We start from the raw sequence: 16890 nt of genomic DNA, 5'->3' as shown, positions 1-16890 counted from the left end.
ATCAGAGCTATTATTTAATGGTTTGTTTTACTGTATGAAACTAAGCAGATTACAGTGTATTTGGTGTTAGAAACTTATGAAATCAAAGGAAAAATCCTGCTTCCTACTACCATGTACTGAAGGAAATTCAGAGTGGAAAATATCCACAAGCCATTAATAATGAAAAAAAGTAAAAAATATATAAATGATCTAATTCTCATTTTCTATCTGCTTGAAAATTTTAATAGTCCTAGAAAACTGCCTTTGGCTTCCACGTCACATTTGAAAAGATAATACTTTTCTAACTTTTGCAGACATTCTTTCTTGGCAGGGAATGATGTCAGTCAAAACAACTATATAGCAACTGTGTATACTTGCAAATTTCACTCTGCCTAAAATTAATAATTTGTACTAATAGTTTTTGTTAATTGCCTAAATAGGTCAATTTAATTGATTAATCCATGTATCATACATAGCTAGACATTTTGTTTTGTTTTTACATAAACTTGCCTTGAGTTTCTTATCCTTGCTAGAATTTCTGGAAGTATTAAAATGAGCAAAATTTTTGCTAAGCATATCATGATTAGCACCAAACTTTATAGCCACAAAGCAAAATATATGTGGAAGGGTGATGATCCTAAGGATGACTTTTCCAAGCACTTTTTATAGAACTTTTTTTTACAGAACTGAGAGGATACCAATGATCTATATAAAAATAAGAGAAGGCAATGAGATTACAGGGTGGGAGGAAGCAGGGTGGCTTACAATCATACCTGACAATGAACTCTTAGCTGTGTCACTCACATAGGTTCCTATAAAAAATTATGAAAGGTGTAGCTTCAGTCATCACTAATATAAGTAATTATCTCACTTAGCTTCCTGTTAGGATGGTATAGTCTAGAGTTGATTTCTTTGTTATGAAGCCTGTATTCAGTATTTGCTGCCCAAATTTGTGATTTGGGCAAGTTATTTTTCTAAAATAGGGATAATGAGAGCAACTATATATATCATGCTGCTGCTGAGTCGCTTTAGTCGTGTCCGACTCTGTGCGACCCCATAGACAGTAGCCCACCAGGCTCCCCCGTCCCTGGGATTCTCCAGGCAAGAACACTGGAGTGGGTTGCCATTTCCTTCTCCAATGCATGAAAGTGAGAAGTGAAAATGAAGTCGCTCAGTCGTGCCCGACTCTTAGCGACCCCATGGACTGCAGCCCACCAGGCTCCTCCATCCATGGGATTTTCCAGGCAAGAGTACTGGAGTGGGGTGCCATTGCCTTCTCTGATATATATCACAGAGTTATTGAAAGGGATAAACAAGTAAGTATATGTATCTAAAGTGCTCAAAATAGAAACTGGCAAACTGTAAGTGCACAGTACATTTGAACTATTATATTAATCAGTTTCTCAATAACATTGGGAAGTTCACACAATGTTTGTTCTTACTAATTCTAAGATATGTGACTATAACAAGGGATATAAAACAAAATTTGCTACTTACTGGTAAGTGCAGGTATATCGTCCTAAAATGTCCATCTCCATAACAGAACATTATTACTACTTGCGAAAGTACCATAATCTCAAAGGGGAAAGAATATAACAAGGGAATGAACACTTAAATAAAGAAGCCCAAAGTCTTTCCTTCCTTATGGTCAGTTATCTCTCCCTCTCACCATGCTCTGCTGTTATTTCCAACTAAATTAAACCTAACGACATTAAAAATAACATGTGAATTTCTCCTTCTTCCTCTGAAGAAATATAAGTGCCATTTCTATAGTGATAAAATTTGCCTTTTATAGGCCCGTATTGATATTATTGCTAATCTGTCTGGTGTACTAATTTTCTCTAGGCCCAAATGTAACAAGTCTAATCCAGCATATATTTAGCATTTGTGGCTTCAGTATTTTAGATTTTTTTAAATTTAAGAACAATATTGAAGTTCTCTAACATGAAAAATTCATCATGCTGCAGAGACATAAATTTAAATCATGCTGTTTCTGAAACCCAACATAGAAGTCACTGAACTAATGAACTGGATCCTCTAACCCACTCTTTTATGTAAATATTTAAAAAAAGCAAATTCTTTTAAGTTTATAAGTTGTTATTCAAGTTTATGACTTCCCCAGTGGCTCAGTTGGTAAAGAATCTGGCTACAATACAGGAGACCCAGGATCAATCCCTGGGTAGGGAAGATCCTCTGGAAAAAGAAACGGCAACCCACTTCAGTATTCTTGCCTGGAGAATTCCACAGACAGAAGAGCCTGGTGGGCTACAGTCCAAGGGATCGCAAAGAGCTAGACATGACTGAGCAACTAACTTTCACTTTCATTAAAGTTCATGAGTTAAGGTACTTTTCTTCCACCCTAACAGTAGCAGCGGTTCTGCAGATAGTCTGAGAATTATTTGTTTCTCAAAACTTTCTGAACTAGAAGAGTTATGATTATTGCATAACTTAAATTTAATGGAATGATCAAACTTTACTTGTAACGCCCTCACTAAGGGCCATGTGATAATGTTGATGGACTGAAAAAAGATTCTTAAAGTATGAAAGTTAGTCTAAAAACTTTAAAAAACATTGTATTTTTATATTCATACATAATTATTAGAGTCTAAAAGGAGGGTCACTTAATATTTTTAGTTAACTTTATAGTCACTATGTAAGAGGGGAAGTGATAATCATTTTGGGGTTTCTATCAGGTCTTGGGAAGAACTACAGGTAAATTGCATGAAGTATTTACATTACCTCGGGTTCTCTCCTCCAGGGAAGTTTCTGACACTTTACACGCTCTCTGTATGATGTATCAGTGTGGGCATGTATAACATGCCTGTGCATATGTATGAACTGAATTTAAGTCTGATTTTAAGATATCAGCAAGCAGAATAGGAAGGCTTTATGTCATATGATCCAAAGGGTTCAAAAAGCTGCTTTGGTGATTGCAACCATGAAATTAAAAGACGCTTACTCCTTGGCAGGAAAGTTATGACCAACCTAGACAGTATATTAAAAATCAGAGACATTACTTTCCCAATAAAAGTCCATCTAGTCAAGGCTATGGTTTTTCCAGTGGTCATGTATGGAGGTGAGAGTTGGACTATAAAAAAAGTTGAGCGCTGAAGAATTGATGCTTTTGAACTGTGGTGTTGGAGAAGACTCTTGAGAGCCCCTTGGACTGCAAGGAGATCCAACCAGTCCATCCTAAAGGAGATCAGTCCTGGGTGTTCATTGGAAGGACTGATGTTGAAGCTGAAACTCCGATACCTTGGCCACCTGATGTGAAGAGCTGACTCATTTGAAAAGACCCTGATGCTGGGAAAGATTGAGGGCAGGAGGAGAAGGGGACGACAGAGGATGAGATGGTTGGATGGCATCACCGACTCGATGGATGTGGGTTTGGATGGACTCCAGGTGTTGGTGATGGACTGGGAGGCCTGGCGTGCTTTGGTTCATGGGGTCGCAAAGAGTCGGACATGACTGACTGACTGAACTGAACTGAACCCTTTCCTCGCTTCCCTGGTGGTTCAGTTGGTAAAGAATCCGCCTGAAATGCAGGAGACTCGGGTTCAATCCCTGGGTCAGGAAGATCCCCCAGAAAAGGAAATGGCAACCCACTCCAGCATTCTTGCCTGGAGAATTCCATGGACAGAGGAACCTGGCAGGCTACAGTCCATGGGATCGCAGAGGTGGACACAACTGAGCAACTAACCCTTTCACTTTACTCCTAAATTTGCTATAATACCTTCACAGTTTTTGTTTTTTTTTTTAAAGACATGGTACACCTGATTCATTGAAAATTTTCACAGAAGCTCAAAAAGAAATGCAGTGAAATCAAACTTCTCTTGTAGGTAACCCAGGTAGCAATGTACATAACTGCCTGCCACCTCTTTTACCCGCTGTACCATCTTTATTTCTCCCCACCTTGACAGCACAGTATAGGTCTCTTTTCAGAAGAAAAATTTTGTCCCAGCAAAGGGAAAAACTATTGAGCTAACTTAACCCACTAATCCTCACTGGAATCAGCAGGGCTGGTAGAGTCCAGACTTTGCCTCTTGACAACTGTGTGACAACTGGCAAGCTGGTCTCCAAGATGTATTTCCCTCACCTATCAAAGGGAATGAACAGTTGGAATGACTAAGGTAGGCTTATTTACTATATACTACACAGAAGTGTTGACATTATCATCAGCAGGTCATCTATTCATTCATGCATTTCAGCACATATTTACTGAGGGACTACTATGCTCCAGAAACTATTCTGGATCCTAGGAAGTCAAAAATAAAAGTAAAATCCTTCCCTTGTAGAACTCTGATAGTGAGCAAGTCATGCAAAGTTGTTTGAGGGAATCAGGGAAAACCTCTGAGAGTGTATGCATAGAACCTAGAAAAAATGGGAACACAGAGCTGGTAATTTAGGTGGGGCAATGAGAGGAAAAAGACTGTTCCATCCTTTGAGGATAAAGCACTGCAAGGACAGGTGGTCCTCTCAGGGTCTTGAGCATCTGGTTGAAGCTTTTTACATGTTGAAGAACAGAGTTCTCCTCCAGGCTCTCCATAAACCCTGTTGCGGTCTCTATCATTGCACTTCTATAGTATATTACAATTTCTGTGTATTTGTCTGTCTTCACCACTACATTGGGAACGATTTTATATTATGTCTCTAGTCATTTACTGACAAATAAATGACGTACACTTACTATGTATTGAATGAAGGAATGGATGGATGATTTAATGAACAAATAGGAAGAAAGAGTATATATAGAAGAGATATAACAGCAAGAAGACAGTGTTTTTCTTACTTCAAAGTATACTTTGGATCCTGTTCAATATACTGATGAAAAATATCCTCCAACAAAGTCCTTTAGGTAAATATGCAAAGCAAATCCTTTCAAGATTATGAATTAAGATAGAGTATCTTTCTCTACCCTAGTAAGAGCAGAGGTTTTGGAAATATGTCCCTAGTTCTGTCTCCACAGTATCTGAACATAGATGATGTGTACCATCTGTGTCCTTGGGACTTTGGAAGATGGTTCCTAAGTTATTCCCATGAGCTTGAAGTATGTGCCTTCAACATGTAATCTGTATAAGGCAAGAATTTATGAACAAATGGGATATCCTAGGAATGAGCAGAGGGTAAATGGAAAACTGCATGTGAAACAGGGATAGGACATGTGGGGGTTGGAAGTGGTCTGTACAACTGGGTTTTCATCTTTTATGGACCTGGGAAACAGAGTATCTTCGGGAGAAAAGAGCTTAGGCATATATATTTTTGGTTTAACAAGCTCACAAATCAATCTGATTATTCAGCAATTCAACTAGGATCTGCTTTACATCTCATAAACAAACACTTCTGGTTTTACCTTTTTGGGTTCTGGCATATTATTAATATAAATAGTGTAGATTCCACTTTTATTAAAACCAGCTTGATATACATCTGCACAGTCTCTAAATGGCTTTTCTTCCTCTTTTTTTCCTCCCTTTAGTAAAACTGCAAAAAAAAAAAAAAAAAGATCGCAATATGTGAATATCAGTACCATTAGTTCCCAAATGGACTTCAAGTATAGCCAAGTGAGTCTTCATTTCCTCCAAACAAATGTCAATGTTGCATTTATTGAAAAATCAATCATAGGAACAATGCTAGATTTTGAAGTGACAGAATTATAAAACTATAAGAAAAACATGATTAATTCATAACTGAGTATTTTTTCATGTTTGGCTTAATTTCTTAAATCTTGTTTTTCTCTATCATTTTCAGAACATCAACTCAATAGATAGATAATCTGATCCTGAAATACTGACAATTGGTAACAATTATGTCAATGTTTCTGCAATATTTTTAAAACCTTCTTAGCTACATTTTATAGGAGAGTTTGAAAAATGCTACCGTTTTTGGAGCAAGAAGAGTTGAAGATAAATTCAGATATAAAAATACAATATAAAGGTTTAATATGCTAAAAGAAGGATTTACTATTTTTCTGGGGCTTTATATCGAAGTTCTAGAATTTTTTAGTTTTAGAAAACTCTCAAAATAAAAAATAGACGTCTCTGATCCAATTTAAGTATCTAGAGTGAAAGGGAAGTGAATTTTGATTTTTATTTAATGGCCTGAAGTTAAGCTATCAGGTAGATGACATAAAAATAGAAGAACAAAAATCAGTAAGATTTGAAATTAAGTTATATAAATGGAAGAGCTAAATAGGGGCTGGAAGTCTAATAGAAAAATAAATTTAATTAGAGATAGTCTCTACTGGGAGGAACTTTATTTCATTCACTGATCTTCATCCATTATTAAGTTCTTATTATGAGATCAAAATACAAAGATGATTCATTTAATAGTTTTTAGCTAAAAATATATGCAGCATATATAAAAATTATTTATGATTTAGTATTTTCTAATAAATATACATTATTCTAGCAATTTGCTTCATTACCCTTTTCTTGAAGTTAAGATTCAGAATGTTTTATAATTTTGCCCTTAAAGTCTCTAGTTGTTTAATCATTATCTGCTTTAAATCACTCTGCATCACAATGATATTTTAAAATAATAACATCAAAGGTAAACTATGAATTAATGCTTTTAAATTGATTTTAAACATTCTAACAATCTAAAATACTTAACCTGATTTCAATTTGACACACAATGTTACTACTTTATATGTAATTAAAAATGAACAGTCTAATCTTTATATAAAGAATGACTATCTCAATATAAATTTTTCAAATTTTCAAAAATAACTATGATTCAAGTAAATGAAATATCCATGTCAGATATGTTGCCATAACAAAAATACAGAATTATAACATTTAATAGCATTATAGTTCTCTACATAGCTCACATTTACACTAATGATTTTGCTTACTTATACTAAAAAGTACCTCTAAATATCATCATCACAACTGCAATATCAACACAAAATAAGTAATCAGAGGACTAACAGTTCATATGCTAGTAAAGAAGTATTGCACAGAATGCACGCAGATAGCAATTAAAAATGAGCATTTATGTACTCAAAAGCCATCTTTAATGGCATTGGGCGTGTCAATGGATTATACAAAGGCCTTTTTTTTAAAAACATCAGTGCATTTTATTTGTGCTTTACTTACTTTAAGCTAACTGGACTATTATTTTTCTAAAGTAAACTTTCCTAAATTGTAAATGCTTGTTCTTCTGTTGAAAAATTAAAAATAACCAAAACAGATACAATAAAAAAGGGATGTAAAGAAATATTAACTAAAATTTATAATCCCGTGAGAGCATCCACAGCACAGGAAGATGTGGTCAAGAGGAATTTAACGGTAAACCCATTTTTCTTTTTTGGGTTAGAGATGGAGAAAATCGTTTCTTTAAAGAAAGAGAAAATTCTTCCTTGTTAAATGTACCACTTCCTGCCCTCCCTTATTTAGTTATGCAAGGCGAATACATTCCTTTCCCACTTCTCTGCCACTTCCCTTCCCCTTTTCTTTTCCTCTTCAGGATGATGCGGGTGAAGGTTGTATGGGAAGAGGGAAGTTATTTCACACACATTTTCAATAACACAGAAAAAATAAAAAGTTAGATATTGTCTTATTTTCTGGAAACTAATTTATAAAATGATGTTCAAGCTCTGAATGTAAGTTTCATAACTAGAAAGATGGTTTGAGGAGTCTACCATAAAAGGTACAAGTAGTATCATGAAAAAAGTACGAAGAATTGAAATATACTTTTCAAGAAATGTAATAGAAAAGAAAAGCCTATTTGAAATGACCAAGGTTTTGACTGAGCAGCATAGAGAACACAACTGAGGTTAGAAAGCATGCATTTGAATGGCATTAAACAGCTTCACTTTAGTGTTTGCAGTCTAGAAGTGGGGGTGAGAACTTGAATAAACATCCTCCCTTGGGTCAGGATTTACCCATACAAGGGGCTACTGGCTGAAAGGACGGTGGAAGGAAGGCACTAGCAGTTCCACCTGAACCATTCCCTCATGTCTCACTCTCAGCCTGAAGATAGGAAGAAAGAAAAAGGAGGTTAGGAGGAGGCAGATTAACGGTGGGGTACAATACTATGGACATGTTGTACTTATGGCACCATATCTAATATAGATATTTCATTTTCTTGAAATACAGTCTGGTGTTTTTGAAAAATCGAAACACATTATTTCCAGAAAGATTAGACTGCTTGTTTTTACTTACTCACTTATTAGTAACAGAATCCTTGAAATTTTGATCCAGACTACACTTAGAATACTACAGCATTTAAAAGCAATTTAAAAGTTTCATTCAGAGCTTACCTTTACATCTGTATAATAGTCTATAGTCTGATGACCCCTTCTATAGGAGTAGATTGATTTTCAGTTCCTTTTGCTTCCCTTTTAGTGTATAAAGTGGGGTACTTATGAGGCAAGTATGTGAATTACATAACAGAGTGACTGAATTATAGTAAGTACCAAGAAATGGTAGTTAGTGTTATGGTAATAATATCATTGATGGCAACACTATTTTTTCTTTCTTATGGAAAAGACATTTAAGCTGTGGAAGGCTAGCCAATCTACCACACATGTGGGTGAAGGCTATTGTGTGGGAAGAGGGAAGCTGTTTCACACATATTTTCAACAACATAGGAAAAAAAGGAAAAGTTGGGTAGGATGGATGTTCAGTGGAGTGGTGGATGCTACTGTCTTTCATCCTCAAATCCAAATACTGCAGCTGACTAAATGGAGGGAAGTTATATTTGATTACATTTAGGACTATATCAAGTTGGCCCCTCCCTGTCAGAGTTGGGTAACTGCATTATTTCATTCATTGACTACACCAGGTTATATCACTACTAAGTCAAAGAAACCCAGTAATCTAATCTTTCTATATGTGCATAGTCACTCAGTCATGTCTGACTCTTTGCAACCACATGGACTGTAGCCCACTAGGCTCTTCTGTCCATGGGGATTCTCCAGGCAAGAATCCTGGAGTGACTGCTATGCCCTTCTCCAGGGGATCTTCCCAACCCAAGGACTGAACCCAGGTCTCCTGCATTGCAGGCAGATCCTTTACTGTCTGAGCCACCAGGAAAGCTCAATCTTGCTATATAATATGAGCTTTATCTATTAAGAATTAAAAATTATTTCAGATGAAATGATATATGATATGTATATCAATATGCTGCTTATTTTTCTGGGCTCCAAAATCACTACAGATGGTGACTGCAGCCATGAAATTAAAAGACGCTTACTCCTTGGAAGGAAAGTTATGACCAACCTAGATAGCATATTCAAAAGCAGAGACATTACTTTGCCAACAAAGGTTCGTCTAGTCAAGGCTATGGTTTTCCCTGTGGTATGTATGGATGTGAGAGTTGGACTGTGAAGAAGGCTGAGCATCGAAGAATTGATGCTTTTGAACTGTGGTGTTGGAGAAGACTCTTGAGAGTCCCTTGGACTGCAAGGAGATCCAACCAGTCCATTCTGAAGGAGATCAGCCCTGGGATTTCTTTGGAAGGAATGATGCTGAAGCTGAAACTCCAGTACTTTGGCCACCTCATGCGAAGAGTTGACTCATTGGAAAAGACTCTGATGCTGGGAGGGATTTAGGGCAGGAGGAGAAGGGGACGACAGAGGCTGAGATGGCTGGATGGCATCACTGACTCGATGGATGTGAGTCTCAGTGAACTCCTGGAGTTGGTGATGGACAGGGAGGCCTGGCGTGCTGCGATTCATGGGGTCGCAAAGAGTCGGACACGACTGAGTGATCTGATCTGATCTAATGCTGCTTGTAGAGATTTTAATCTTATAACTCCAATTTTCATGACTATTTTCTTTGTAAAATATTAGAGAATACAAAATTTAGTGTTATTATCAGATATTGTAAAACTAGAGATAGTAAACATTTTAAAACATAGAAAGACCATAACAAAGATGAATTAACTGAACAGGATAAATGATCAGAAACAAGGATAAATTTTTGTAGCAGGTCTTGAGATTCAATAAGATGGAAGATAACGCCTGGAGGAATATAAGATAAATGGCAAGAGACAAACATGAAAAACCTGATGGAAGAAGATAAAAGAAGCATCAGCTGGACAGAGCAGGGAGGGGCGATCTGGACATATCATATGGTGTTTTAGTTTCTGAAAACGTAGTTTAACTTGTTATAATAATACACTGGTTTAAAGCATACATTTTTTTAAAAATGATTTTTACCTCTGAAAGTTCCTTCTTTGACCACATACTCTTGTATTTCTTCTCCCAGTCTTTAATTCTTAATGAGTTTGTCTTTCTTTTTAGGGCCTAGATCCCCACTGTTACTATCTGCCTCCTCCTAACCTCCTTTTTCTTTCTTCCTATCTTCAGGCTGAGAGTGAGACATGAGGGAACGGTTCAGGTGGAACTGCTAGTGCCTTCCTTCCACCGTCCTTTCAGCCAGTAGCCCCTTGTATGGGTAAATCCTGACCCAAGGGAGGATGTTTATTCAAGTTCTCACCCCCACTTCTAGACTGCAAACACTAAAGTGAAGCTGTTTAATGCCATTCAAATGCATGCTTTCTAACCTCAGTTGTGTTCTCTATGCTGCTCAGCCAAAACCTTGGTCATTTCTAACAGACATTTTTTCTATTACATTTCTTGAAAAGTGAATTTCAAATCTTTGTACTTTTTTCAAGACTGAATCTTACTCCTGTCTTCTCTCACTATTTATATGTGACTTTTTTAATGCTTTGCCATGAAGATCTAAGACATTTGAAATAAGTCTCCTTTGCCTATCTTTCCCCCTTGCCTTTTTTGTTGACTCTCTTAGTCCCCTTTTCTATTTCTCTAGTTGTCCTTCCTCTTTCCTCTTCATTGGGTTCTGTTCCTCTCTTCACCTACCAATAGATGTTCCCCAACATTCTATTCTTGGATCTCTGTTCCTTTTTAATTTGCTCGTTTTGCAAACCATCTTCCATGGCTTCAGACTTTTACACAGATTTGTAAGATACAAGCATTTCTGACACTGTGTTTGCGGCCCTCATGACTTCCAGATTCACATTTCTACACTGAGCAGTTCCTAATGCTACTCCAACTTCATTTGTTTAATGTCACCTAATATTTTCTCCAAAACCGATGTTCTCTTCTTCTCTTATTGATCCCACTATCTTCCCTCTGTTGTCATCATTAAAAATTACTAAAAGCCTAAACATAAAATGGGCTTCCCAAGTGGCTCAGTGGTAAAGAATCTGCCTGCCAATTCAGGAGACACATGTTCAATCCCTGGGTATTCTTGCCCGGGAAATCCCAGGCCTGGCAGGCTACAGTTAATGGGATTGCAAAAGACTAGGACATGACTTAGCAACTAAACAACAACAAATACAAGACAAGTAGACTGAGGTTTTTAAATTGGTTTCTCAAATAAAAAGACTGCCTGTTATTCCTTCTTAGTTTAACCCATCCTATATTGACAGTTTCAGTAAATACTGATTAAACATCTGCTATTTGCATGACTTTTTCTAGACAATGGCGATATAGACATAAGAAAACCACAACCTGCCCTTAATGTGATCACTGTCTGATGAGAGGAAGACCCATTTGTAGGTCTTCCATGATATCTCAAAATAGCTATAACCATGGGTAGTATCCTCCACGATACGGAAAACCCAACTCAAGCTTGATTAAATAAAAAGATAATTTACTGAATCATGTAACTGAACAATCTAGGGCAGAGCTTTAGGGAAAGCATGATCAGGTTTCAGTGTGATCAAGAACTGGTTTCCTTATCTTTTTCTTGATTTGTTGTTGGCTCTCTACCTGGTTACAAGATGGCTAGAAACAGCTTCTCAGTCTAATGTTACCAGTTCAAATATAATACCAAACACAGATAATGCACACAATTACTGTTTTGCAGGTAAGCATCAAGTGCATTGACAGTAGGCACAGAGACTACAGGCTATTTCTGACAAGTAGACTTGGGGAAGGCTGTTCAGAAGAGATAACATCTGAATGACTAAAACATGTAAAAAAGCTCTCTGAACTAAAATTTAAGAGCTTTACCCATACCAATATCAGTAAATAAATCTAGAAAAGCCTGACAAAGGAATCATTATTCATTCCTTATCTATACAACCAAATCTCTGTGATCTAACAGAGACACAAGCAGGTGCATGTCTGTCTTTCACCAGCCAACACTGAGTCAATAAGCAATATGAGACACTGACTCTAGCAGCTGTTAACTTTATCTGGTCCTTCCCTTTCATTTGCTCAACCAATTTCAATCAGATGGCATGTCTGCCACCAGGCCAATTTCAAGGAAGAAGTGTGAAAGCTAAGGCAGAGGGTCACTTCAATTCAGATGAACCCTCAAGAGAAAACTTCCTGGAATGTGGAACTGGTAATTCTGAGTCTCAAAAAACCTAGCAGAGAACACAGAAGACAATTAATTAGCCTTGCTACCAGAGACAATATCAAAAACAGGAGTCCTTGATCCTACTTATTTTCTAAGTTGCTATAAAGGGATCAATTCTTCAACTATTCTTTTAAAATCTTACATGTGGCTAGTTATTCATATCTCTCTAATATTTAGAAAACATCAGAATGTATGTAGATCACATTATTGGTTTAAGGATATTCCTTGTGGTACATTTTTGGCTATTAGCATTAAAGAGATGGTAGTACTAGGAACTGACCTTTAGCCTGTGATTTTCAACACAACAGGTCATTGAAGGTAACTGAACATACAATGAGTAAAACTGCTTCTTTGGCAGTTTGGCAAGGTGCAAACAAGCAAGACTGATTAGATTCTTTACTCTTCAGGTGTGGGGGCATTTTGTGGAAAAGCCATCTGAAGAAATTCCCTGATATCCTAATTAATTTGAAAGGACTTTGAGAAGTGGGAGAAGGCAATATTTTAAAATTCAAGGGTGTAGACATTTTTTAAAGGTTTGTAGGCAATATTCAATATTTCAATATTTTGTGGGTGGGTGAGGATGACTTCCCAATGATTTCATAAATATACATCACATGTGTATAGCTATATAAACACATAAGATTGTTAAGCTTATAAATTAAAAGCTTCAAAATTGGTCTTATTTCATAAAATATATATGCATATGAACCTAATATTTGTGGGTTGATATCTACATGATTGTTTTCAACCTACAAAAATGCAATTACCTATGGTTAGTCTAATACATTGGAGAAGGAAATGGCAACCCACTCCAGTGTTCTTGCCTGGAGAATCCCAGGGACGGGGGAGCCTGGTGGGCTGCCGTCTATGGGGTCGCACAGAGTCTGACACAACTGAAGCAACTTAGCAGTAGCAGTAGCAGCAGTCTAATACATATGTAATATAAATTGCTATGTCACAAAATAACAAGCATACATTTATAAATACTTTGAAGTCTTCAGTTAAGTAGATAAAGGCTTCCTTTTGGAGAATCTACTACTCCTTTTACTCACGGTCTGTTAACTGTGGTATAAGGGAACAATTGAATATTTTTTACTTGCTGCATGATAATTTTAATTAAATTTTTATTTAAAAAAACTGTTTTTACTCTCACTTCTTTACATGTATACATTTTGTAGATAACGTATAAAATCTTAACTATCATCTTGGTGGAACTTTAATAATTGTGATCAAATCAATCAGCTTTGATACTATGTGCTTAACTCTGAATTTCTTGCACTAAGTATGCTTTATATGTTTCTTTTCATACTCATAAACATCTTATGAGATGGATTTATTAACATGTCATTTTATATATGAGAAAACTGAGGTTTTGAGATGCTAACCTCGCCAAAACTTGTAAGTAGTGTAAGTCTTTAACTGTAAAGCCAAAAATCTTAACTACTTCTTACTGACTTCTAAAGTAATCTCAGACTCAGATAGAACTCTAATACATCATTTGTCACAGGGTGCTTACCCAGCAATACGTATCTTAACTGCAAAGGTCCCACCTAGGTCTTAGGTGGTTCATGAATAAGCACATGCCTTAATTATGAATGGGTACAAGCTCATCTCATGGAAGCAGGAAATACGGAAAGAATGACAGGATGCAGAAATGACAAGAAAGAAGATGAAGATATGTTGAGATAAAGATAGAAGAGAGGTATAGGTAGCAGAACTTTCTGTGAGAGGGGAGCTCTCAGCAGAAATGTGAAGCAGTGATGGCCCTCAACTTCAAAAGCAGAGGATTAGGAAGTAAGAGGTCCCTGAGCAGCCATACTGAATGTAATAATGTCCGTACCCTACAAGTCATGCTGATCAGGATTTTTCCCCATTAGTCTTACACATTATAAAGCCTAATTACTTGATCCTCCAGTCTATGGACCATTTGCTAGAAGCTACAAGTTTAGAGGAAGGCTGGTTGGGAAGTTGAGAATGGGCATGTGTGTGTGTTTGTGCTCATCTTCTAGAATTAGGCCAAGGAACAATGATAAAATTGATAATTCAAAGTTCTTTTTGTTCTTATGAGGAAACAATATCAATTTTCTAAAGTAGGCAAAAATAAGAAATGATTATAGTTTAGGCAGTATATAATATAAGGGATAAATTATATACATTTAAAAAGGCATCATAGTAATATGGTACAAATTATATGCTGATGATAATTAAATTATTTTAAAAAGCCTTCATTTTATTTAGTATTATTACAGGAAAAACAGAAAAGAGGATGAAAATATTGCACAAAATTTGCCATCATAATATTTTAAAATTTTCTTAAAATTTTATTACTTAAAGAGACACATTATTTAAGAATATATTGCTGCTGCTGCTGATGCTAAGTTGATTCAGTCGTGTCCAACTCTGTGTGACACCAGAGATGGCAGCCCACCAAGCTCCTCCGTCCCTGGGATTCTCTAGGCAAGAATACTGGAGTGGGTTGCCAGGTTCTTCTCCAATACATGCATGCATGCTAAGTCACTTCAGTCACATCCAACTCTGTGCAACCCCATGGACAGCAGCCCACCAGGCTCCTCTGTCCACGGGATTCTCTAGGCAGGAATACTGGAGTGGGTTGCCACTTCCTTCTCCATTTAACAATATATTACTCATTATATATAACTGTAGGTAAATATATACATTTTAATAATATTGAGACATGCATAATGTACAGAAAAGATTAAATCCATGTGGACATGCATAGTACCTTATGTCACGGATGGATTGCTAATTTTATGGTGCTTTTTTCAGTATGGAATAACGAAATGTGAAGTAATTCTATATAATATTATTTTAATTTGATTAGTGTATTTAAATAAATTTTTGAACACTGCTAATGTGAAGTGACTCAATGTATATCCAATGCATATTACACTTAGAGCAACTAAGAATAAAAAAATTACTAAAAGTTGAAAATGGATTTACACACAATCTTTGTTTAATCAAATGAGCATTCATTTTTTATAAAATTCATTCCTGTGTTTTCCCTTTAGGCACCCTGATGGGCAGTTACGAGTGCTACAGGATCCTTGTTATTTGTTCAGAAGGTCATTTCATTAACAAATATATCTCAGGTGTTTCATGTGTGTTAATTTCCCATGTAATGTTTTCAGTCTGGCTGGAATATATTGATTTTCAACAAAACATTCCTCACGCATGTGGGAAGACTTAAAGGGCATCTTTTGTGCTTTGAGTAGACAAATAATTTCAGCAAAAGCCATTAGAAATGGAATGAAAGTGCTTGGGCAATGCTGTAAACATAGAGAGCAGTTGCCACATGCTTATGAAAATTGACAACAACAAAAACCCCAAAGCCTGTCACTTTGAAGTTTTAAATAAACAAAGGCTGACACCAGAGTTGTGTCACTTTGAGTCTTGTTGTGAGATACACTTGAGTACTACTTTACAAGCCATGATATACATGGGATGACAGAGGATGAGACAGTTGGATTGCATTACCGACTCAATGGATATGGGTTTGAGCAGGCTCTGCGAGATGGTGAAGGACGGGAAGCCGGGCAAGCCGCAGTCCGTGGGGTCACAAAGAGTCAGACACGACTGAGCGACTGAACAACAACAACAAATTAAAGTTTCTTTGCACTTGACTTTTAGAAAAATCTTCTGCTAACAAAAAAAAAAAATCAATATTTTGTTTATAGATAAACCAAACTGAAATATCAATAACCTCAGATATGCAGATGACACCACCCTTATGGCAGAAAGTGAAGAGGAACTCAAAAGCCTCTTGATGAAAGTGAAAGTGGAGAGTGAAAAAGTTGGCTTAAACCTCAACATTCAGAAAACGAAGATCATGGCACCTGGTCCCATCACTTCATGGGAAATAGATGGGGAAACAGTCGCAACAGTGTCAGACTTTATTTTTCTGGGCTCCAAAATCACTGCAGATGGTGACTGCAGCCATGAAATTAAAAGACGCTTACTCCTTGGATGGAAAGTTATGACCAACCTAGATAGCATATTCAAAAGCAGAGACATTACTTTGCCAACAAAGGTTCGTCTAGTCAAGGCTATGGTTTTTCCTGTGGTCATGTATGGATGTGAGAGTTGGACTGTGAAGAAGGCTGAGCACCAAAGAATTGATGCTTTTGAACTGTGGTGTTGGAGAAGACTCTTGAGAGTCCCTTGGACTGCAAGGAGATCTAGCCAGTCCATTCTGAAGGAGATCAGCCCTGGGATTTCTTTGGCGGGAATGATGCTGAAGCTGAAACTCCAGTACTTTGGCCACCTCATGCGAAGAGTTGACTCATTGGAAAAGACTCTGATGCTGGGAGGGATTGGGGGCAGGAGGAGAAGGGGACGACAGAGGCTGAGATGGCTGGATGGCATCACTGACTCGGTGGACGTGAGTCTGAGTGAACTCCGGGAGTTTGTGATGGACAGGGAGGCCTGGAGTGCTGTGATTCATGGGGTCGCAAAGAGTCAGACACAACTGAGCGACTGAACTGAACTGAACTGAAACCTAACTGTTTAGTTGCAACATTTTTCAAGGTTTATTTTGTCTCCCTTCTTAAAGCATAAG

At 36.9% G+C, this 16890-nt stretch overlaps 1 protein-coding gene across 2 annotated transcripts in view; it reads right to left on the bottom strand.

Annotated features, from left to right (window-relative positions):
• Positions 1-16890, bottom strand: part of ANGPT1 (angiopoietin 1) — a 469567-nt gene that overhangs the window by 57985 nt on the left and 394692 nt on the right. The window contains exons 6-7 of one of the 2 annotated variants that reach the window (XM_061439144.1): positions 5330-5457; positions 1477-1554 (exon numbers count right to left, since the gene is read on the bottom strand). In XM_061439144.1, coding sequence (XP_061295128.1) covers positions 1477-1554; positions 5330-5457 — 206 coding nt within the window. The remainder of the gene's footprint in view (positions 1-1476; positions 1555-5329; positions 5458-16890) is intronic. The other variant, XM_061439145.1, reaches the window with a different exon arrangement.

Source organism: Bos javanicus, chromosome 14 (genome assembly GCF_032452875.1).
Source record: "Bos javanicus breed banteng chromosome 14, ARS-OSU_banteng_1.0, whole genome shotgun sequence".
Taxonomy (NCBI): Eukaryota; Metazoa; Chordata; class Mammalia; order Artiodactyla; family Bovidae; genus Bos; species Bos javanicus.
This window is presented reverse-complemented; position numbering and strand designations above follow the sequence as displayed.